Source organism: Strix uralensis, chromosome 6 (assembly GCF_047716275.1).
Source record: "Strix uralensis isolate ZFMK-TIS-50842 chromosome 6, bStrUra1, whole genome shotgun sequence".
Lineage (NCBI taxonomy): Eukaryota > Metazoa > Chordata > Aves > Strigiformes > Strigidae > Strix > Strix uralensis.
Genome location: NC_133977.1, coordinates 28,018,126 through 28,043,316, shown reverse-complemented (window position 1 = coordinate 28,043,316; position 25,191 = coordinate 28,018,126). Strand labels below are relative to the sequence as shown.

General features: G+C 38.9%; 1 protein-coding gene across 5 annotated transcripts in view; it reads right to left on the bottom strand.

Annotated features, from left to right (window-relative positions):
• The window catches only part of USP37 (ubiquitin specific peptidase 37), a 38,181-nt gene that overhangs the window by 6,555 nt on the left and 6,435 nt on the right, over window positions 1–25,191 (bottom strand). For all 5 annotated transcript variants that reach the window (XR_012629500.1, XR_012629501.1, XM_074873471.1 and 2 more), the window contains 16 exons: window positions 24,344–24,525; window positions 23,905–23,979; window positions 23,250–23,347; window positions 21,614–21,698; window positions 20,546–20,707; window positions 19,950–20,081; window positions 17,814–17,937; window positions 17,348–17,553; window positions 16,137–16,254; window positions 14,845–14,924; window positions 13,330–13,494; window positions 11,800–11,865; window positions 10,486–10,636; window positions 6,413–6,665; window positions 3,836–4,002; window positions 1,966–2,026 (listed from right to left, as the gene is read on the bottom strand). Coding sequence is in view for 3 of the 5 variants with exons in the window: in XM_074873471.1 (XP_074729572.1) it covers window positions 1,966–2,026; window positions 3,836–4,002; window positions 6,413–6,665; window positions 10,486–10,636; window positions 11,800–11,865; window positions 13,330–13,494; window positions 14,845–14,924; window positions 16,137–16,254; window positions 17,348–17,553; window positions 17,814–17,937; window positions 19,950–20,081; window positions 20,546–20,707; window positions 21,614–21,698; window positions 23,250–23,347; window positions 23,905–23,979; window positions 24,344–24,525 (2,125 nt within the window). In the remaining 2 variants the exon portion in view is untranslated. The remainder of the gene's footprint in view (window positions 1–1,965; window positions 2,027–3,835; window positions 4,003–6,412; window positions 6,666–10,485; window positions 10,637–11,799; window positions 11,866–13,329; window positions 13,495–14,844; window positions 14,925–16,136; window positions 16,255–17,347; window positions 17,554–17,813; window positions 17,938–19,949; window positions 20,082–20,545; window positions 20,708–21,613; window positions 21,699–23,249; window positions 23,348–23,904; window positions 23,980–24,343; window positions 24,526–25,191) is intronic.

Below are 25,191 nucleotides of genomic sequence, written 5' to 3'. Positions count from 1 at the left end.
TAGTTAAGAAAAGTATCTTGCACTACAGAATTAATTTTAGCATAATCTCTCTCATATGTTCACAAAATGGCACTATGGCAATGGCAGCTGGGTGATAAACGAGCATTTAAACGCCCAATTCGCTCCAAAGCACCAGTGGTCTGCAGCCAGAACTGACATTAAAAGAAGTACAGCCAGTCTGGTCAGTGAACTGTAAGTTTCTGCAATGAGAAGCTATGAATTACAGTTTTAACTATAAGTTGCATTAACAAAGTGCATTTTTCAATTAAAACTGGCATCAAAATGCTACTGCTGGCAGCAGGCATCTTTTCATTGTCTTCAATGGTAAGAAGGCTGCTCACTGCAGGAACTTCCAGTTTGCTTGGCTGAGCAAAATGCAGACAGCTTTCTGTAAAGAGCCGGAAGGCACCACTGCTCCCTGTACACGCTGTTCCAAACTTCCCGGGATTCTGCAGCTACCCGACTAATTTAAGATTTTGTACAGTACTCATTAGGAGAAGTAGCTATGCTTTCACCAGCTAAATTAAAACTATGGAGTCCTGGGTGGATGAGTAGTTGAGATTAACAGGACACTACTCAGGATATTTTTTGTAAGATACTATCACGCCAGTTATGATGGAGATGTTTTGCCAAAGAGATTCTCACACTGCTTGTGCTGTTAAATCATCAGCGCTGGATTAGTATAATCTTCTTGGGAAGTTTATAGATGAATTCCTTTAACTGAGAATATTTTACTGCTGGTTTCCACACTGATTTGGGCTGTTGTGAGCTAGACTACAGCCAAGAAATGCAGTCACTTATATAGGTGTCTGCATGAAGCACTTGCCATGGGTATTGCTAAATGCCACTTCACCAACGGTCCCTGGATGACTAGTGGTTCTGTGATTGCAGCACCACTGGGAACCTTCCTAAAACAAATACTACCAGCTACACGTTCAAGATTATTAGCATTTCCTTGAACAACTGCTGGCTGATGCCTTACAAATGAGACAGTAGCAAGTTAAGCAGCACAAGGCTACACTCATGTTTAAGTCAAAGCGACTGCAAATCAGGAGGAAGAAGGATTTCTAGCCTTGAATTCTTCCTGGCCACGAATCAAGGAAGACCCAGGAGGGGCTGGGCACTCAGTCTGCCAGAGCTCATCAGGGGACAGGACTCAGGCTGAGGGACGCTTAAGCAGCATTCAACTTACTTCTCTTCAGAAGCAGACACAGGTTCATCCAGTAATAACTGAGGGCCTTTAAAGGTGCCTGAGCAACTACGAGTATCTTAACACAATACTTCATTACCCCTCCTTCTCCCTCTTTGGAGCAGGAATTTTCTCTCAGTTCTGCTTTGCTCTGCCAGATTGTATGAAATCACTCGCATGCCAGCCTCACACAAATGTTAAACAGTGCCTGAGGCTCACCACACTGGATTTGGAGAAGACAGATAGTGTATTTTGGGTTTCTTTTTTCATCCCCAACAGCTATACCTTGCAGTGAGGTCTGTCTCCCTCTCATCGTGTATCAGACAGATACAGCACTTATTCATTTTCCTGGGCAAGGCCAGTGCATTCATTAATCAGCACTAAAACGTCAATACAAGTAAGAAGTAATCTTTATGCTCTGACTAGAGCCATTAGCATACTGGCTTTTGCTGGGAATGCAAAATTTCAAGGTCCATTTTGCTCTCTCTAGATTAATATGTTATATATTTAGTATATTACATATATATATATATATATCTCTAATTAAAAACTCAAGAGACTGAAGTAAGTCATTTTTCGTATTAAGTTTTTCCTGGCATTTGCTTTCGCAACCAAGAGGAAGAAAAGCTGACCTGAGCAAAGCCAAACACAACAAAGCACACACCAAAAGAACATGAAATCCCAGCTGTCTTACAGACACTCAGGAGCTGCACTCATACATACAGATCTATTTTCCCTCAAAAGCAACATCCTGGAAGAAGTTAAATAAGTTTCACCTTGTAGGCTTAATTCCGTGGCTCGTTTAAGGTCATCATCCTCTTTTTGTTCTCGTGCCTCCTAATGGGAAGAGAACAAAACTTAGCTCATTGAGACACTTCACTGTTTAAAATTCTTGTGGTGCTCTTTTTCCATTGAAACTGTGCTGCTCTGGTTTCTACAACAAACCTGACATTGTAAATTAAAGGTTCTGTGTGAAGGAATGTTTGCAACCAGCGAGAGTCCAATGTTCCCGTGCAACACAACCTGGGACAAACCTTCATTAAGGCTTGTCAAAGCTCCTGAAGTTTGGTATGCAGCAGAGCGAGTCTCTAGTAACACCGAACGCTTTCTCTGGATCATTAATTTGAAAAGCATCTGAATGAATTTGCAATCCTTCGCTAAGGAAAGCTGTCACTTACGCACAAAGCTCCTCACGCTTCGGCAAAATTTAGCCTACTTCTGCTCAAAGCCAGCTGAGGACAGAGTTGTTAAATCCTGACAGATTTTATTATTTTTTAAGCCATTTGAAAGCAGAGCCAATGATTCTATATAACAGGTGTAATTCACAAAGGCTAGATGCAAAAAAAGACACCGCTAAACAACCAGGTATTCAAAATATTACCATGAACAAGTAGCAAAGAAACCTCAAGTCAACAAACCCTTCTAATCTTTGGATAATATCATGCCCCTGTTCCTCCCACCACTCTTGAAAGCTCAGAGCTACAGCAAGTCAGTCAATAATATTTAATGAGCTGGCTTCTTAATTCAGGGTTTGAATGCTTCCAGTGCACCTGAACGCAGAACCCTAACTATGTATTTCAAATCAAGATAACCACAGCTACTGCATTTCCATGCCTGAATCATTAGAATAGCAGATTTTGCTTCAGAACTGTAGCAGAACAACACTCAAAGGGCAGTTTTACATTATTAGCATGAGGCCTTTTATCTCACTATTTCTAAAGCATTTGGGAATCTTTGTTAAACTACTCAGCATCGCTGAATCAAAGCTGCATCTGGCATGGAACATACCAACCAGCACCTCATAATGAGTAATGGGAGAGAAAAAAAAAAATCCAAGAGCCATGGAAACATCAGATCTCATAAGGAAAACCATGACAGCTTTAGTATTAATAGAGAGCAGACAAGGGCACCTATTTAAAGAAAGACCTGGCTAAGCACTTGCTTCACTCTCAGCAGCTCAGTTAAACTTGTGGAAATCCATTACAGGTCTTGAAATTCAAATGGAATACAGATGGTTAGCACACAACCCGAGATCCCAATTCTTTCCAAGTCTAATTTAAAGGACTTGTTTTAGACTATATTATTTGGGATCCTTTTTTCAATTTACTAACAGGGAAGGATCACATAAATGGTAAGTTCCTCTATTCTTCACTAAGCATCCCCTACGTGCTAGTACTAGAAACAAGACACTGGGATAGACAGATCATTAACCTGACCTGGCATGGCTGTTCTTAGCCTTTGCTTTGAAATCTGCTTCTTTCACTTTGCGTCTTCACACGACACACTGCCAGAAGCAACTGCCAGGGAAGCTACAGGTGGGCTTGGTTCCCAGTGACAGTAAGAGTTTAGTTCAGTTTGTCATTGATTTTATATAATATTACAAGCCAGCGTATGAATGTGCACGGAAAGCTTTGTGAAATATGGATATATGGATTCCAAAGCCCATACAAAACGTGCTCAGATGTATCCAGTGCCGTCACTCTATTGACGCTGGAGCTAGAAGAAACCCAAACCTTTTTCATCTGGTTCTCTCAAAAAAGCAGCAGAATCCCTTTGCAGTTACTGCCTGAACACAAGCTTTTCTTTTAGCCATCAGGTTCCCAGTGTTGGGGAAGATAACTCAAGGAAGCAAACTTTATTTCTTACTTGCTCCTGAAGGCTTTGAGCCAGTGCCTGCTGAAGTTCTTGTTCCTCCCTCTCTCTCTCCATATCGTACTGCTGCAGCCAGTCAACCTCCCCCTGGGAGCCTTCCGGAGTTTTGTTTTCCTTATTCTCATCAAAATCTTTAGTTATCTCGGTGAAACTGGAGGGACCTGAGGAATCAGAAAGTACAGTTATGCTTTCCTGGGTCTTCTGTTTGTTACCAGCTAAATCCTCTTTAAATCACCACAACCCTTGCAACACAGTGACATCTATTGACAGGGAAAGCTCATGAGCCATAAAGAAACCACACAAGAGTCAAATGGAAAAAGCTCCAACGTGAAGGCTTATACTTATTTTAACGGGTGTAAGATGAAACATTTGATTAATCCCTGAACCTGTTCTCTTCTTACCCTTTTACGTTCACTGAGAAACAGCAACTTTAAAGTAAGATATCACACACCACTAGGTTTCTGCAACCATGAGCCGACACCTGAATTTCTCTGGAAGGAACCATGGATTATAAAAATTTGCATTGCATATTATACCTCAGAGTACTACAGATGAAGCCACAAATCATATGTAAGACAGAGGGAAGCACAAGTCTCAAGCACTGTTTAAATTTGTCAACCTTTTGCTTCAGGTAAAAGCCTCAGTCTTGTGAACACTATCTACAGCTTTACAAGCGCAAGATTGTAACTTTCCAGTTCAGCTTTAAAGCAAACTCTATGGCAGAAGTATTTTACAAAACTCCTGGAATGAATATTCATTCAACCACTGCATTTATCTCCTGCAGTTGCAGGACACTTTGATTCTCCCATTTGCTTGCAGCTGAGTCAGGACCTGCTCCAACAGCTATCATGCAGCAACATGTGAAACTTTATAGTTTTGCCCTATGCAGACTTCAACATCTGCTCGTTAGTTATCAGCAAGGATTATACAAGGCAGTCTCAGTATCTGTGACCTCTTAAACACAAGACCACCAGAACTATAATCCATCAGTCTAATCCTTTTAGGATGAAAAACAAACCAGAATTTATTACACGACCTTTGAAAACTTCCAATGTAAAAAGAAATACTCATTCTACTCACACAACCGTTATTTGAGGATCACGTAGCAGAAAAGACATCTGTCATATCTAAATTAGCCTTTTTTGAAAGCTCCACAAATTATTCAGTGTTTATTAAAAAAATATTAATAGTAGTAACAAGAAATGGACCAAGTTAAATCCATCACATTTAGAATCGTCTGATATAGCAAAGCATCCTTTGCAATTAAGTTTCCTTTAAATAGAACATAGGATTATGAACTCATGATATGTTACATTCAGCTGCCATAACTGGTAACTCAGCATACACACATATCTCATCTGAATGTTAAATCGTATGCTTTAAGCAGTACTTGTATTTTTTGGTCATACACAGTCAAATACAGAAAGCTGAATGCAATGTTGAGTGTTTAACTGCATTCTTAATCAGAAAATACAGAAACTTTTATTAAACACATACTTTTTGCTTAAGTGTCACAAAAGGGCCTTCAAATAATTATACTTTCCAAAGAAAACTTGGAAAGAGACACATTTATGTGGCCACACTCTCACAACTCTTTCACACAACCATAAGCAACATTAGTGTATGTAAAGGACACAAACAAGGCTGATCCCAGACTGAACTTTCTTATACACTGCCTTCCAACATGAGAGCTGTCAAGAGTTGTCCATTAAAACAAGTGTGATTTTTGGTAATAGAATGGGGGGGTTTGTTGTTAATATTTAACCTCCTGGCTCTTAAGAGGAGGAGGAGAGCATATTGTTGGCCTGTTTTTCCAAGCTAGTGGAATTAAAAATCTGACTGAAGGCATGTAGCACACAACAAATGATAAACACTTAAATTTCCTTCAGCCAACTAAAGGAAGACACTGAATTTCCCCACACTGAGATCAAACAGGCTCCTTCTTGTACTTAACTGTGTTTCTGGATCAGAGGCCATAATTCACATGCTGAGTCTCTTATGCTCAAGGGTCTACACTCTCACATAAAAAAAGTATTAGAAAAAATTACAGAGCGCCAAATTCATTAGTAACTAGTGACAAAATAACTGCATTTATGAAAGCATTTGTCTTATGCACCCCAGACATCACTCCTGCACACCAGCAATGTGAACACTGCTACTGTGCTGCCCAGGCTGCAACAGCTCCAGAAATGAAAATACTTCACGATTATGAAAGATTAAGTTCCAGACAGTACCAAATCTTAGTAAATTGAATTGTCTGGTACGGGAACCAGTGGAAACGTGTGTTAATCAGGAGAGAAAAAAATGGAAATGAACTCTGAGATAACCTTACCTTTATCAGGGAGGTGACAGACCTACAATTTTCACAGTTCAAAATACAAAATACATTTTCACAGTTCAATGAATTAAACACTTTATACACAGGGAAACTGTAAGAAAACTCTGAGGAAGACAGGCAGTTTCAGCAGTGCACTTGCATCCAGATTCTGCTACCATACATTACTAACCTGCTGCTATCAGTAACCCGCTTTAGCTCACTATAGTCCAATTAAGATGATTACTTTGCCTTACCTGAGTCTACTGCTGCTTTGGGTTTCTCCATCTCCATACATTCCAGGTTTTCTGGCATTTCCTGAATTTCATCATCACCAAAACCAGTGTCTGGGCTGCTTGTGGGCTTATCTTCATCATGGCTCAGAGACAGAGAAGCTTCCCTTTTGCTAATCTCTAAGACAGCTGCTAGCAGCTCATCTTCGCTCATCCCATCAAAACCAGCATTACCCAGCTCAGGTTTATCACCCTCCATTTTACTTCTTTTGGAACCCTAGAGATGAATGGATTTATGATTAAGTGCTTGAATAAACAGGCATATAACATCAGCTTTACATTTCTGTGGAGATTTTTTTTTTTATTAACCCAGGGAGTGGGAACTTGGCTCTGTCAACATTAAACAGAGTTATGAGACACTCAATGGAAAGGCAACCTTTGTAGCTACATTCACTCCAAGGAATAATATTTAAATATAAACTACAACCAGTTTTTACAAGCCCTGTGGATTAACATACACGAGATAACTCTTCCCTTCTCCTTTCTTTCCTTCAACACGTATGTTCCACCTTTAGGTCCTGATGAATCCCCAAGCCTCTGGCAAGTCAGCACTGAGGCACAAGTAGCGAAATTGCAAGTTTGTTAACAAAGGCTGAAGCAGCAACATGAAATTAATTGAACTTGAACACAGGGATGGAAGAATAGGAATTGAAATCAGGCTGGTATGAAGAGTAATTAAAATTAGGTTTGGTGCTGCAGACTTGCCATGCGAAATCTTGCACGGGGCAGGACACTGCAAATCAAGTAAGAAAACAGTTAACCAGGGAAAGGGGGGAATTATTCTTTCTTAAGGAGAACAGAATGACTTTAAATTGGAAGAAAGGAAAACCACTTTGGTCTTAATCTGAATTTTTCCTTTTTGAGTTATTTTCCTAAAACTGACACTCATCAACTCCTACACCATACTGATTTGCAACTAATATAATTATTTCAATCACTTTGATATTAACTGTTAATCAGGAGGTTAACCTCCATGTATTCATATTTACACAATTAGAATACTTAGCATATGTTTAATTTTTTTTGCCCTATATTATGTTAAAAATGGGGAAAAATATTTTCTACCAGAATGTACTTATCCAGCTCTTATTCTAAACTGCATTTGGATGGATCTCAGAACTTCGCTAAAATGAATAAAAATACATTTTTACTGCTGCTTTTCACTTAGTAAGCTTTTGATAAGCAAGACTAGTTTTATATAGCAAACATTTTGTATTAAAACTGCTTATCAAACAAGTTTAGCAAATGATTTAGCCAACTAAATTATTTGTTCTAGACATCATGCCCTCCAAGAATTAGAACTGACAAATTTAAACTTCTCTCCTCACATCTATTCAGGCACTGAGTAAGGAAAGAAGAGTACCTGCTTTTTAAGCTTTCCGATTTCTCTCTCTGCACCTGTAGGCTACTAACATCAAAACTGGTTTAGCTCTTCAGCAAACCCTAGTTCCAGGCACTTTGCCAACAACTACCACTAATTCAGTGGCTGGACTTTAAAGACTTGGCAGCATCTGTGCATTATTTGAATACAACTTTTCTATTAGAAATTATTTGCATAGATTTTAAGTAGCTTAGGCTCTAAGACAGGCTGCTTTAAATAAGTATTTTTAAAAAGTACTTCAAATACTACTTCCTCTGTGGAGGCAGAAATCACAGAAATTGCAGTTCTGCCCACTTCAGCTGGATAATTGCTATTTGCCCCTACTGCCCAGTGTCGGATACACCCACTGTTCCAGCTGTTCTCCCACAGGACAGGGCTGTTTTGCAAGCAGTGCCCCGCAGGGGATATACCAGCCATGCCAAGTGACTGCCAAGCCCCTAATGCAACCCCATCCACAGCTGCTGTGAGAAGCACACCAAGGGAAAAGGTGCAGCAGCTGTAACGCTGCTTCCGAGGACCAGGACCGGGTCCTCTGAGGACAGCACTGAGAAGGACAGAGGATCTGGGTAATGATCACAGATGGCTGGTCAGGCCTGTGGTTGAGGAGTAGCAAATGTGCATGGCCACAAAGAATAAAGTCACTTAATGTGGAATCATCACCACCAGTGTCTCTTTCCCACAACAGGCTGGAAAGCCTATAATTAATTTGCTATTCAAATTAATAGGCTTTATTCCCACAAATTCTGCACTCATGGGGCTTGTGTGATAGAGACTACTTACACTTCCCCACAAACAAAGCTCGAGGAAGAATCATTTAGGACAGTTTGGAATACTTTTTCTATACATAAGAGGGACTTCAAAGACAAGTTAGTTTCCTTCCCCAACCCACAGCCAGCTATAGATGTGCCATGCAGGAGAGCAGTTGCCTACCCTGTTCCTGAGACCTTCAGCAAAGGGTTTTCTGCTTTTTCCCAAAGCAATCCATTCCATCCCTACACAGCTGGAGCATCAGGAAGTTTTCCCTAATATTTATTCTAAAAATTACTGTCTGCAATTTAATCTATTACTTCTTGTTCTATCCACTACGGGCATGGAAAACAGCTCAAGTGTTTCTATTAATTTCTTTCCCTTCCTTGAAGACACAAGCCCTGCTTAGGTTTCTCCTTAAACTAAAGACTTGCCTGCTCTTTAATACTTAATACTAGTCACTTGGCAGCTCCTTTCCCCCAAATCTTCCTTTCTAGACCTCCAATCATTCATGTTCCTCTGCTCTGGCCCCTCCCCAGTTAATCTTTAACTCTCTTCAGTCTGCAGCCCAAAGCTGGATAGAGGACTCCAGCTATAGCTCAATGCTGAGGGAAAAAGGAGGGTTACTTCACACAACCTGCAGGCTGTGCCTCTGTCTATACACTTCTGTTTTCAACCAGCCTGACCTTGTGACCGACTGTCACCTTTCACGCCCTTGTGAAGGCCCACTGCTTTCCCAGCTGTTCCCAACCCACATTTACAGTCAATCAGTCCTGCTACGATTAGCACCTTTAGCCTGTTCCCACTGAACAACACCTCCTATTTTAATGCAATTTCTCAGATTTGTCAAGATCATTCTTAACTGTAGTTTGGAGCTTCACCATACTGGCAGGCCTTCCCAGCTCTGGGTCTTCTGAAAATTTAATACTCATTATCCATTTTAGCATTTATTAAATACTGAGTGGATCAGGATCCTCCCTTGGTTTGATCTTCCCATCAGATCAGAAACCGTAGATATCTTCCTCTTGTTACCTATTGCTATTCAGCCAGCTTTACGCCTGTCCTTTAATGCCATAATTAAGACCACAAGTCTCTGCTTGATTAAAATAATCCCATGAACACTGTCAAACACTTTAGAGAAGTGGAGATGAAGGATGCTTGTTCTAAGCACTGGGCCTGCAACAGTCTTAACAGAAGAAAGTGGTACTGAAAGATAATCTTCTAAGCTTCTTGTTTTCCCTTCTGGGTCATCAATCCTTTCCACACAACTCATTCACCTGTTAATGCCCTGCCCCGCGAGAGGCAAAAAATATCTTGGCAATGTTAATACTGGTCACAATGAAGAGCTCAAAGACAATTTGAAGTTAACTGCACCTCTACACCAATGAACTTGATCACTACACACTTCTAGTGTCCTCTTCCAAAGACTGACAGCTTCAGCTTCTAAAAGCATTTACAAAGCCACGCTTTAAAAGGGACAAAGATTGGATGTGTAAGAAGTTCTCTCAATTGAATATTTTGCTTAGCCCAACTTGTACTGGATCTAATTTAATCAAGGGCTTTACTGCATAATTTTATTATTGACAGCCCATTATATTTCAGCCTCGGAACATTATTAGTGAAAGTTACCCATAGGACTGACAGAACTGCTAAGCAGCTGTTCTGTATATGTAACCTGAAAACTCAAGTACAGTTGCAATGCAATTATCTCTGTTCCCAGTGGGAACCCAAGACAACTGTACAGAGAGGTCAATTAGCAAAGCACTCCCTTCCAGCACCGCAGTACTAATTAGGAGAAAAATCTTATCTTACGTCAATTTTACTCACAGTCTATGCTAAGAAAAGCACAGGCCAGACATGAGCACATATTGGATCTATGTATATGAAACCTGGTGGTTTTCTCCCTTACCTTTTCTGGTTCTTCTTGCAGTTGTTGCTGATCTCTACTCTGTATGTTACACAACCTTTGGCTATGGGCAACAGAGCGTTTCAATGGCTCATCATCACTGTCAGAATCCACATAGAGTGCTCCAGAGCTCTTTGACTTTAAAGTGTATTTTCTGTAAATCAAAAACATGGCTATAAAACTTTATAGTATTGTAGCATTGGACAAATCTGTTTTGAAGTAGCTGTTAAAGAAGAGTTATACCCAACTTTCACGTTGCGGAGCAGTACAATTGGGGGAACAAACTGCAACAACTGACAATGACAATTTATTAACATAGCAGGCAGGGTTTTCAGAAAAGGTGTATTTTACTAGGTTAACTGACATACCTACTTCAAGCCTGCAGTAGCAACTTACAACGTTAAAAGTTACTCAGTGTGTGGCACTTGCTTCTAAGGCCGAGGATTCTGCACTTTATCACCTAGCCATCCCAGACAGTATTCATTTGAGTCCACAATAACACCCAGAACTTGGCATAAATCATTTGATTTCTGAAGTTTACTAAACTGAACACAGGACTTCCCAAACCATTACTAGGATATAAAAAGCACAAACGTGCACAACTTTTTCAGTTTTCCTGTTTGCTCTTTCATTAAGATAAATTCTTGTTTCTTTAGAACAGAAGACAAGGGAGTCTGGGGAAGTTGTGATTTCTGCTCAATTAGGAAATCTGGTCTTTAAGTATTCCATAACGCAAAACTATCCAGTGTGATATTATATTTTTCACTATATCAAAAACTGGCCTTTCAAAACAGCCTATAAAAACAATTCTTTTAATTAACTAACCACCTGTTCCCAAACCACACATGGGGGCTCCATAGAGCCAGAACAAAGAGCTAGATTACAGAGTTAGAAACCATTTTGCTTCTTACATATGTGACTTGCAACTACAAACGCCATCTAGTTTAAGGTATCTGGCACTGACAAATCATCTGTACAAACTAAATCCAGTTCTCATTCTGATGCTCAGCCTTCTGTCTGAAAAAAACATCGTCTCTGCTTATAAGTTCCCAAAGGTTTTCTCAAAAGAAATGCTAAGGTGACTGCCTCAACTAGGCAAATTGTACCACTGACATTCATTTCAGCTAGCATGTAATACCAATAAAACTCAGATATGAAAAAAGACAGCAGCTGAAATAATTTACTACAATAGAAAAAAACAGAAAGAAAACAAATAGAAAAAGTGGAAAGATCAAAGAAGAATTAGAAAATTTTAAAATGCCTTAAAAGTTATCCCATGAAACCCCAGGCCATGGGCATTTCAGAGCTATAACTCACCTACAAGGTGTGGAAGTGCTTGTAGTACAGGAATTCACCATTTGGGAGGCTTTCAATGGACGGGAACTATTAAAAAAGCAAAGTATTTATTGCAGCGGTTACAGTCCTTAAAAAAATAAGTGTTTACTTGTCTGCTATGCATGCAAATCCATGACCAAAGAAGCAAGTAGAATACCATTACGTACTTGCTAATTGCTTAGATTTAGAGTAATAACTCCATCATGCTATAAATATACAACAGTTGTTCAAAACCATATATAATCCTTTAAACTTGATTCACTTCTTAGTGATGCACCCTTAGGGACAAGCTCACAAATTAAAGGCTTTGGGCTCCCATGTCAAGACAACTCATTCCTTTATTTTTTATTCCCACCAACACTTGAATTCCTGCTCCCAAACCACAGTCTCCTGCTGCTGTCTGGATCAGCCGGTTTTCTGGCATGTCCCACATCTCCGTTTCTCCTCCCTTACCTAGATTCTTCTAAACAAACTTCCTGCTCCATTTAATCCTTTCATGGGCTCCTCAAAGTCCATCACTATCACTACACATCTATCAGATGGCTGCCAACGCAGAAATCTTTTCTAATCTTCCCCCTCAAACCATGGCTGCTTCTCTCCAGCCTAGTTATCCTTCCATTCTCTGGTCATTCAAAATGGTTTCAACGACTAAAAAAAAAAGCCATTGGAAAGCTATTTCAAACATATTTTCAAGTGTTTCTGCTCTGGTTACCTTAAGCTGCTTGTTGTGTTTAAGATTTCTATTGTTAAAGCAAACTCTTGGGAAACATCCACATAAATCTCAAACGCCACTAAATGTTCAGCACAAGAACACATGCCACACTGATGAACGTATACACCAGATGTGTCCTAACTCACTATGGCTACCATGGTTATGTCACTAAGAAGGGACCACAGGAGACCTGAGGGTGTCTCGTTCCTTATTTTGGCACAGACTTCCTATGTGACAGCAGGCACATTTAATCTGTCTCAGGACAAACAGTTGTAAAGAAATAACTGTCACAGGGAAAAGGAGAGAGTATTTTCAGCATGTGAAGTGCTCTGATACTACATTGTCACAGGAAAGACAATGAAAAATGAACAATAGCACAGGACATGCAAGTGGAAATTAGCAGAAAAAGGTAGGCTGTTACATCTTCTAAGCAGAGTTAAGTGTGCTGTGAAGGAAAAGGTAATCTAGATAATTTTGGACCAAGAGGAATAAATTTTAGAAATTACTAACAGAAGCTCTCTTAAAAAGGATAGAAAGTTATTTTCAAGGACAATGAAAAATACTCTCTTACCAAATATTCCCTAGATAATGCCCCATAAACTCTTCCTATTGCTTCTATCATGCTTCCTTTCCATGCATGTTCTCATGATGGCATCATTACAAACCAGCAGTGCACATCTGAAGCTCCATAATTTTAATGTTTCCTTGCCCAGACATCTTCTGGAGGAGATCTGACAACCACCTACCTTATGGCACATGTGCTTAACATGGCATGGATCAATCTCAAGTTGTACACTTACATCGCAGAATGCACGCTCCATCCCAGCGTCAGCGGCAGCCTAGTGCTTTCTGTACAGTGTGAAAGCAGAGTTAAGTATCTTGGAATAACCACCTGCTGCCCAACTTTGTGATTGAGAGACAATGCTACATTGAAGCTGTATCGTTTCAGATGAAGAATCAGGACCCTGAGAGATATGAGAAAAGGACAAATGTTAATCTTAAGACAGAAGTCAGTGAAAACACATTCAAAATCCAAGTAGCCCTGTTTACAAAATGCATTCACCTGACTAAAACAGATTATTAGTTTGGGGTGGTAGGGAAACACTATCCACCTCTTATCTGGCAAGAGACAGGTAATTATTCTCTCAACTTTGTGCAAGGTGCAGTCTCTGCTGACTCAAGAGGCTTCCTGCTTTGATCTGCATCACCTTGCTCTTCAGTCAAGCAGAAGCAAGCAGCTCTTACCAAACTCATTATTTCTACTATGCGGTGAGAGGCAGGAAACAATCAAAACATTATCATTATAGGCCGTAATGCTAGTATATTACTCCCAGATATTCAAGACTCTGATGGAGGGATCACACAGCTGTCCAAAACCGAGGAAGAACTGTGCCCAGTGCAAGATGTGTACTTGGTTTATCTGTCACGATACTTTCTCTTTGAAAGAGCTTTTGATCATAACAGTAAAGAGACTGAAAAGGCCTCCTTACACTGAATCTTCTCCCTTATGCTGCACTTTGTACTGTCTATTTAGATCATGCAGCTGTATCATCACTTATGTTGTGTTAATACTCAAAAACTTTGAAAGAGTTTTGCAGTGCTAGCATAAATACACTATTTAAGCAAAATGCAAGCTAACTACCAAGTAACTGGGTTCAGTATGAGTATACCTGGGACAAGGACATAGGCCAGATAAAGTTGTCCAACAGACTCTTTTAGCTTTACATCAGTCCCATGAGAAAATGATCCCTACCTGCAAGCACTTCCACTCTAAATAATGGACTAAACCCAACCACGAGGTCAGAAACTACTGAGCGTGCCATTAATCCCTAAAGTGTCTGCCTTCTTCCTCAAAGTGCCATGCTTACTGAGAAGGAAAACGGGTATCAGCATGGGAAGAATTAACTGATCAAAGCAAAACCCTCTACATACCTTCTGGCTCTAATGCCTCCAACTCAGTCCTGCCCATCAGGTCAGCTGAGCATAAAATATTAAACTTTCAGAATATATTTACTGTTTCCACTTCCCTCACAACCCAGAAACCCCAATGAAAGGGGGAAGGGGAAAATTCAACCCTACTTGTGTAGCAATAGGGAGGAAGAAAGAAGTGTTGCAGAGGGTGCCCAAGAGAGCTTCTTTGGAGGGAAACTGAAGAACAGCATGAAGACTACTGTCTGCACGTGCATCTTTCTCACATGCTGACCACCATATATGCTGTCCTACCCATTTTCCTAGCTTTACTCTTCAAGGGACTTTTGCTTGCACTTTTGTAACATGTGCTTCCAGGAAAGAGAGGAACAGATGTCAACATTCACCTGGGAAGCCTGTTGAACTTGTGTGTGACAACAGCAGACTTTCCATTGCACTTCTCACAGGAATACTCGATCTCCTCCGCCTGTTTAAGAGAACAGAAAAATGACTAGTGGGACAAAATGCACATCAAACAGATTTCAACAAAGCACACTGCTTTAGGCTGACACAGAAGCTCTTAAAAACAGCTGTTACACTTAATTATAATCACTTTCAACATGACCTAGCAAGAGGACATCTGATAAGAGGACAGATAGCAGAGCTTACAATTTGACAACATATCCACTAATACAGGTCAAATTTTTCCTGCAAGTCTATTGCAGACCAGTGAATTAGCCACAGTTGAGACAAATTAGCTTCCCAGGAGAGGGGACAATCTTGCAAGGTTTACAGTTTTCTTTCCCATAGGGGTGTTTTTTCTAATAACCTTTGGTGCAGGATAATTTGCCATGAAGTTTTCTCTTTCTTGTTCAAAACCTCAGCTTTGTTCCTGAAAAGTTATCCTCATCTAAACTTTTCAAGGATGTGCTGTACCAGAGTACTGAACAGACAGCAAAAGGGGAAGCATCACTGTGCTGAAATTACATGACTTAGTCATCAAACATTTCCACAGCCCTTTTCTTTAAGTAAGGCCAAATGACACCACTATAATTTTAAGAATTTTTTAAAATCGTAAGATCTCCACCAGTTTTTAGAAGAATAAGCACATCAGTTATTCTATCTGTTGAAAACACTATCTGTAAATGGAGAAAAACCACAGGTCAGTCTCAAGCTATGACAAAATACAACACTAATTCACAGACATAAGGCTCATTTTTAGCTTTCAGAAACCTCACCTTGAAGTTCTACTTGCAAGATGCACACCCACATATTAAAACTATTTTTTAAATTATTATATCTGCATACCTTTTTCCTCCATGCTAATTTAGGGCAGTACATAAGCTGTTGAAGCATCCTAGCCCAGGAGAGGAAGCAGAAATTCCTGAGTGATTATCTCAATCTGACAACCTCCCTTCTCTCCTTTGTATTTGTTTATGCCTCAACTCTTCCACCATAAAATGGGGAAGTTTACCTATTTCACAGTATTGTAAAGACCAGTTAATTTCTGCACAGCATTTTACAATAAAAATTCCTGTATGCTGTTAATATACAAATGTCAAAAAAGTACAAAGTTAATTATTTCACGTGCCTGCAATCACTGTCACAGAAACTAATAATCAGCTATACATCAAAATATCCATATGGTACATAACCTACACATACTCCAGTGAATTAAAAAAACCCCAAAACTACGTACCCGAAAAAAGAGGTCGAGGGAATCCTGGATCGATCGGGAAGGAAGCAATTTCTTTCTTCGAGGAAGGTCAATGGAGAGGTCATTAAACTGTTCTCGTTTAGTGACTGTTTCACCACACCTAAAAAAGAAACACACTTATGTAAGTCTGATGAAAAATATACTTGAAATTCATGACAACTTACATTTTTTAAGCTAAAGTAACTTCCCAGTAAATATATGCCTCCTGATCAATCTATTTTTACTCATCAAAATGAAACTACTGTTTGATGCTTATGACAAAGTTGAATTTTGGTTCCACTTTGATGCTTTAGAAGTTGAAAGAAACATTTGTGTAAGGGTGAGAACAAAAAACACAGACTGCTTTGGAGAGGCAAGTGATGAGACATACAGGAAACCAAAAAGTGACTGCTATGTAGCTGAACATGTCTTCGTCATTCAGCATTCTTAGGAGAAAAGAAGTGAGCTCCCCCTAGAAGGGAAAGTCTAAAACCACTTTCAAATTGTTTTTAGAAACAAAACAGTAGAGTCCATCTAAAAAAAAAAAAAAAAAATCTCAATTTTCTTATGCTTTTTTTTTTTTAAAAAAAAGACCCTACAGTCATTTGCTTCAATAATTATTACCTGCATGCAATTTACTTTTAATTATTTTAGGGAACTAATGCAGTACACGCAAAGTAATATTCCCAAATATCTGGGTTCAGGAAAACTCGGTGGAATGTAAGCATCCTGTACAGGAGTCTGCTGCACAGGTCGTAACAACAAATGCCCAGACATACCAGTTTACGTCTTTCTCTGTAGTAACCTAGAGACACAAAAGAAAATACCATTCCCTGGAAGCTCTTAGAAAGGACAAATTAAAAACATGGCTTTCCTTTTTTTTTTTTTTTTTTAAAAGAAGAAACAATACTTGGCTGAAACCCCCTTTTCTTGCTATTCTCATACAACCGGTACACAAAATGCAAAGCACAGAGGCTTTCCACTGGATATGTAATGAAGAACCAATGGTATGAGACTGTTTAAAGAAGGTCTTTAGCAGCAGAGTGGTGAGAGGTTTACAGCATTTCTAGACCACAGAATATTTTCTAAATACCTAGCTTTGGAAAAAACATAGTTCTTAGTTCTAGATATAACCTGCAGATGAAGTCACCTAAGACAGAAACACTTCCCAGTCTTTTAAGGTAAGTATGAGAAAACGTCTCAAGCACACTTACATTTTGCAAATGATAGAATGCTGAACCTCAAACTCTAAGTTACTGATAACCGGACATGTATAAACTTTGGTGGCTGAGAGGTCATCAGAAGCCCGTCCAGGTGAGTTATCCTCATTAGGAATTGGCTCACTCTTCCAAGTTTTGTTTAACTTTTCCATGTCTTCCTTCAGCTGATCCAGACACTGGCTCAGGAACTCATGTGCATCCTAGAAACAGGGTAAACTCAAACTGATTTTGTACAACTTCATTCAGTATCTTTCTCTCAAACATACAAAGACCAGGGAAATTATGTTTTAGTTCATTGCACTCAGCAATACTAAGGCAGTTCCGCTCTAACAAACAGCAGGCAATCATCATTCAATCAAAAGCTCAAGTCACTGTCAAATAGAGTTGAAGATTGACAGGAGTTCGATACAGTCCAAACACTGAACATAACATAATTGTTTCTAAACAATATAGTACTTACGTTCTGCATGTACCCAGAAAATCTCTCTGCAGTAGCTGAAATAGCACTTTTCACCTTCTTGAGCAGCTCTTTCTTAACCTCAGGGCTGCAGACATCCTTTTTAGCAAGCAGATGGGCAAAACGTCTGCAGAAGTCAATGCAATGAAACACTGATTGGCTTTCCAGGACTTTAGAGAAACAAAATAAAACTTATGATATCTCATTTTAAGAGCCTCTAAAAGCTTTCCTCCTGTGATAAGTGGTTTAGGGGTTCTGCATGAAAATATCTCATATATAATTAACCTTTTCCATTTCAAGTATTTTGAAATCTCATTTGAGGCCATCATTGGAACAGAACCCAAATAAACAAAAAAATTCCACAATCCTTTAAGGTGAAGAGAAGAGCCTTATAAAGTTCTATAAACTTATTTTTGCTATATCTTTTACAATGAGAAAAAAACCCGCAATGCTTTTTGAAAACATTTGTACCAATAGGAGGTATGATATCACATGGCACCAAAATAAGCAACACAAAATCACTAAATTCAACTTGCATGGTCAGACTAGTTTGTATTTATTTTTTAGTTTTTAAATTTCCACCCAGTTTCAAGCCTTACTTCTTCTGGCAATAAAACATTACAACAGAGTAGAAAAAAGCCATAACAGAAAGAGCCATGAGGAGTTCCTTAGCTTAAGCTATATATAGTGTGACTGGTAACTTTGTTAAAAAAAACTGTTGAAATTTACTTTACCTGTGCCTCTCAGTTATTGTGATTTAGTTATCTTTTACAACTGCTTTACAATTTCATGGGAAATACACACCCAATATATTCCAAGCACAACAGTTTTGGTCATAGTACACACATAGGAAGGTGATGGGAAGGTGTCATGTTCCATGACACACACAAAAAAATCAGAGAGAAAGACAGAAAAGATCCTCCCCCCCCAAACCAACAACTAATACTCAGTTACCCAAAGAACCTGATCAGTCTACTGCAGCTCAACAAGTTTCTGCTATTCTGCTGAGCTACAGTAACAGTGTGTGCTCTCCTAACCATCTACAACTGCTCAGTGAAGCATGTTAGGAAACAGGCCTTTTTCACCACAAAGCAGTTCATAGGCTTTTCAACCAGAAAAAACATTTACCATGTTAGATCAAGTGCACATACACAAATGAATAGAAGCCGAAGTAGATGCAAGTGCGAATCAACTCTGACTTGTACTTAGGCACAGGATCACACCCTGCCCTCCATCAGAGGTACTGCGGCACAAGCTCTTACCCACATAGTTTACCATTAGATACACGGGGCACAAGCTTCAGAGGTCTTTCTACAAAAATTAGGGAAAGGACATTTCAAGAGGCACATGGAACAACCTCTGATCCTGAGTGGTGTAGGAAGAGTTCAAGAAGACACAGCAAAAATAGAAATTACCCCAAAAGATATAAAAATGCTATGAAATGGAAACAGAAACGGTTCTGATAATCCTGAATCTTGTTTAGTGAGAGAAAAGAAACAAGGTACACAAGACCATATATAATAAAATCCCAAATGGCAGAGCGCGCAGTACATAGAGCAAACAGCAGTTTGTCTTTCTGATAGACATACAATGGAATCTGAATGGCACAGGAATTCAAAATTTCAAAGAGAAAAGAGTTTTATATATTACAGAAACTTCTGGAGTTTCTTGACATGAGGTTTGACTGAACTGAGAGTTCAGTTGAATTTAGAAAAAGTATGCAGAACTCGGACAGTCTCCACAGCTACTAGACAAAGGATATTTTCAAAAAAAAACCCCACATAAGCCCTCACATATCAGGTGAAGTTAGTAACCAGCTTAAACCCTAGCGGGTAATGTTTTAGAAATAAGTTATTCTGCATCTATTTATTTTGCAGTTTCTTGCATTTTATTCTGAAGCATTTCACACTGCCACTAGAAATACAGCTGAAGATGTAAAAGACTGCCTGTAACTCAGCATTGCAATTTTTAAGAGCCTACTACCTATTTCTAAAGTAAAACTCCAAAACAGAAGAGAGACCTAGGATTTATTTTATTATATACACATGCAAATTACACCCTACAAAGGTGCTTCGGGACTACAAAACTAGTTTCTCAGTAACAAAACAGAAAATATCCTTCCCAGAAAGTGAATTTTACCTGATAAGTGCATTGAGTGGAATTTTTTTCCATGGGATACCCTGCTTGAGTAAATCATTAGCAAAAGACTGAATTGAAAACAAGGACTGTAGAATGGCATTCATATAGCAGGTGTTTCCCAAGTTTGAAAATCTGAAAAACAGAAGATTGAATATGGTATGTATGACAAATGTGTAAACATGCCAGTGTTAAACACTGCACTACTAACACATTCACCCCTGCCACTCCCCCCAGTTTCTTACTGGAGCTATCCTCCTGCCCTTCAGACTAAACTGAAAACTCATGGGAGGCAGCATTTATCAGGAAAGCACCCATGAGTTTCTACAATCAAAATTAAAAAAAAATGTGTGCATATACACAAGATAAAGAAACGAATCATAAAAGTGTATGAAAGGAACATGAATTACCTGAAATTAATATCTCTCTAAAACTCTGAGGAAGTGAATTTAAGAATATGCATTTTCCAAACTAGGAAAAGTGTTCCCTGTCTCAGTGTTCATTAGTTTCAAGATTTTTTTTCATTAAATAATTATAACAAGAATGTGCATGTTGTGATGATCAAAGTGTGCATGCTAGATAAAGAAAATTAAATTTACCCTTGTAATTGTTGTTGAGGATGGGTGGAAAGGGGCACTCGGGGTTTGTTCCACCCTGTGTAATCTTGATTAGATCTCATTTTTTTAACAGAAAGAGGGGCAGGCTGAGAAAGAAATCCCAGACTTCTTTTGGCTGAAGGGGTCTGGCTGGATACACTAGACCTAAAAGGATGAAAGGATAAGAAGCGTAAGATTTCTAATGCTCTTTCTTAAATAATTATAGTCCAAGATACTGGAATTGTATCACTATAGAAGACAAGGACCAGTAAAGCCACACAAGATAACTGGCATGTGTCATAATGCAAAAGAGCTGTAAGAGACAGAACTTCTTTCCAGAGCACTTAAATACTTTGTTTGGTCAAATTTCATTACATCCACAGGTGTGCATGCAGTGTAACCAAGTCTTTTGTCTTTAAGATATTTAACAATTCCCCACTGTATGATGAGAGGAAGAACGATAGTGTAGCATGAGATCACCACTCCTAAGATATGCTTAAAATTCACATCTGGGCCAGAGTCTTCATTTTCAGCCTCTTGTTCTTGTAACCTAATCATTCCGGACCTCAGTCCCTCATGTGTAAAGCGTGGACAATGCCTCTTTTCTTCCTTGATCTCATCTATCTAGGGCAGAGACCAACAGTTTGATTGCACAGCATCTAACACAGAAGAATCCCAACCTCAACAGGATTTGGTATTACTAAAATACTGTTATTAAAATATAGAGTTTCATGCCATTTATCTACTCGGGAAAAGTGAAGCAAGGATTCAGTCTAAAGTTCCAGAGTTTATATAGAATTTGAACTGGATCAGTTATTCACCATGACTATAATAGACTTGAGTTACTTTAGAAAGTCTACCTATTGCAAACAGTAACTGGAATTTGTAGATGTAACTAGAGCAATTGTAGCCACACTGAATATCTAGATTGTACTCCTCAGGGTGGGGAATAACACATATATATATATACACACACATTTTATGCATATAAGCTATATACCACGTGATAAACGTCCCTAATTCCTGGGAAAGAACTGTCATTTACAGTTCATGCTAGTGAATCAGTCCTACCTGTCCAGGGTGGAACTGCCAGTGGAGTACTCTTTTGATGAGGACCGACTGCCATAAAAGGATGATGACTGTAGTGGTAAAATACCTTGAAAAACAGAAAGACAGGTCATTTTGTTCCAGGTAACTCAGCTATTTATACAATATACAACTTGTTTAAAAGTATTTAGTCAAAAGGTTTAAAAATCCTCAAATACTCTTTCCCAGAATTGGATGGGAAAATACTAACACACAGAAGTACTCATGCAAATACCAATATTAATCAATTAACACAAATATGAATTAATGCAAAGTAAGTAAAGACATGCTGGAGTTTTATTTGAACTTAATACTATAATCTCCATCAAATCTAAACTGCAATACAAAACATTAAAAAGTCATTGAATGATCTTAACTATCTGAAAGATAATAAATATCCACCTGCTGTTCAAATACACAAGATACACATAACAGAAAACTCAATAATGATTTCCAATACAGTGCTCTCAAAATTCAAAGTAAATATGCAGAAGTGAAAACAGTTTCTCTTCCCACTCCAAATTCCACAGTAAATTACTATATGCCTGGGGCAAAATACAGTTATTGCATTATTCTGGTATCATTGTGTCGAATTCTGAGACTAATGCCTCAGATGGTGTCACATAAAAAAATGCTCTCAAAAGTCAAAAAACACCTATTATGGTGAATCACAGCATAATTTAGTTTGGATAATGAATAAACATTTGCTTCTATCCCAGCTTGAATTGGTTCAAGCCACGCAACTTTCAAAAATGTAGATATATGAAGCAAGTTCGCAATACTGTTACCTGAACTTGCAGGTATACACTCACAGATTCCAATTTTGACTCTGAAGAGCAAACCAAATTTCATTCAGAGATAAACATTCACCTTACTGGCTCCTCTAGCAACATGTGTGTGCCATCAGAGCTGCATAAAAAAAGAATGCATTCGGCAACATTCCCCATAAAAACAAGATCTTGAATGCATTCCCCTTTATGGGGCAAGAGGCTCAGTATTTATTAGTGAAACCAAAGAATGGTGCTGCTTATTAGCTTTTGTACATATGTCAATATGTCTATGTTGTCTGTAAAACCTTGTCATACACCAGTATCCAATAGAATTTTGGTACCAAAAGTAACAGAATGCCTGGCCCCAAAGAGTTCCCTCTCTAAGTTCTGGGGAAGAGATAAGGAAGTAAAAGCAAACAGTACACATTTTCTGCACAAAAAAACAGCCTACAATTCAAGTTGGCATTAACAGCAAAGGAGAGCTTTAAAAACAAACGAGAAAGCAAGCAAAAAGGAAATCCTCAGATGTTTACAGTAATCCCCTCCCAAGAGGAAAGGGCAGCTTGGAGCAAAGTTTGAAGCTGCTTGTTGAATTTTCAAACCAGCCGGCACATGGGCTGGCATCAGCACCCAAGTATAAAGGTCAGGGTCAACTAGAGCAGGACACACTTTGAAAATGAAGGCAAGTTGTTTGCATCTCATATACGGCTCTAGGAAGCAAGAAAGTTAGTGGCACAAGGAAAGCAGATTAGGAAAACCACCTCTGCAGCAACTTTCTAAATTAATATCAAAGGGGTTAAATCAAATTGGTCAAAGCCAGGTATCATTTGGCTTGACTTTTATTTTTTTACCTGGTGTCCTATTTTCCTCTGCCTGCTTCAGATTCAACTGTTTCTCTCTGCTACTGTTCAAGTACTTCCATGCTGGATCACTCAAGGCTTTATTGTTCCTACAGATAAACAAGAGGGGAAGTCAGTGCAGTTATAGATGATACAGGATATTCCTGCTTAGTATTTACAACTTGTTTTAGAGCAACTCTCTCCTACCACCTTTATTACTTGACTGTGGAACAGTTAAATTTTACTCGCAGATAAATGTAACCAATTCATTTAAACAAGCCTTCTTACTTATGATTAAATGCGATTTCAAACACATGGAGCTTATTCTCCAAATGGCAATTTCCCTTTATGAATTTTGTTCTGAAAAGGATCAAAACAAGTTCAGTGAAGAAGGTACCTATCGTTATACATGTATAGCACATATGACAATCCTGGCTAAACTGACAAAAAATGACAAAATTTGCATATGCCAGTTCCTGCAAATCAACTGCTAGAGCAGGTTACATTTCCCTCATTAATCCTAAATGCAAACCCCATTTCAAGCTCCCAGTGTGGTCAGAAGTTGACTAGTGGCTGGCCTCTACCATGTTGCTGAGACAGGAAACACCCAAGCATTCTTTTCAGAAAAAATCATTCTTTTCAGAAACTAGAAACAACGGTTACTTACGTTGAAGAATCATTCTCTTTGGGATAATCTTCGCTCATTTCTGAACCAGGAGGTTGTGTTCTTTTCCTCTTTTCACTGATGATAGAAAATTTTGAAGTGGTCATGCTTTCAGAAAGTCTAGTAAATGATCCTCTTCCAACTGAACAGAACTCCTCAATGCTTTCTGTGCATTTTGCACCTATCTTCCACAATCTCCACTTTTACAACATAGCATACAGAGAAGAATTTGGTCTGCCCAACTCTTAAGTTGTTCATAAAGCTCTAGAGCCAGTACCAGCCAGAGGCTAGAAAAGCACGTATTAACATCCTGTTAAAAGTAACAGCAAAACCAGAGGAAGAAACATATTCCCTTCTTACTTCTAGGTGTACTGAGTTCCACCTGCAGCTCTATAAAGAGCTAAATTTTAACAATATCATAATAAGAGGACAACGCTCCTACCGATTCTCCAACAAGCCCGTTCTGTGAGGGACTGATGACACAGGAGATGCTGAAACGTTCACCCTGTTGCTTGGTGTCCCACTTCCAGTGGAATTCTTAACAGACGCTCTCGCTGGGGTACCCAGCACCTTGCGAAACGGATTTTCCTCCTTACTTTCCACAGTCACTCTTTTGGGAGGAGTCTGCAAAACCCAAGTGGAGGGGACCAAACAGTGAAAAACATGACCATTTTCAGTCTAATCTAGCATTTACACCACTGCTTTACTTGCTACAGTGTAGCATCCAGAAGTAGAAAAATGCTACTTGTAACTGAGCAAGAGAATTTAACACTAAGTAGACATAGGTAAAATTTTGACTGTATCAATGCAAGACATAAACATGAAACTCTACTGCAATAACCAATTTCTCTTTCTCATTTTCCAACACTAAGTCAGTTGAACTTTAGTTTTAAAAATCTCCTTTACATGCTTTGACATTAAAAAAACCCAATGCATGATTCCTAACTATCCCCAAACCAATCCTGGGTGGTATTAAAAAAAAAAAAAAGCCATATTAAAAACCACACAATTAGAACAGTGCCCTGGCAGCCTTGGGCTAAGCAAGCACCACATATAATGCAATGGAAAGAACTAATAGTTAGTTGACTAAGGAATGTTGGTCAATTTTAGACCTGAAAACTAAACATGTCTAATCTTACCACTGTATACACAGCCTTAGAGTTTTTACTGTGAGATTGCCTCTAAGCAACATGTAAATTTTTTTTTGGGACAATGTCAAAAATATTCTCCCTCAAGGCAGTAATACAAGTATATTCACAGAGATAACAAAGTCAATTAAAGCAGGTATAT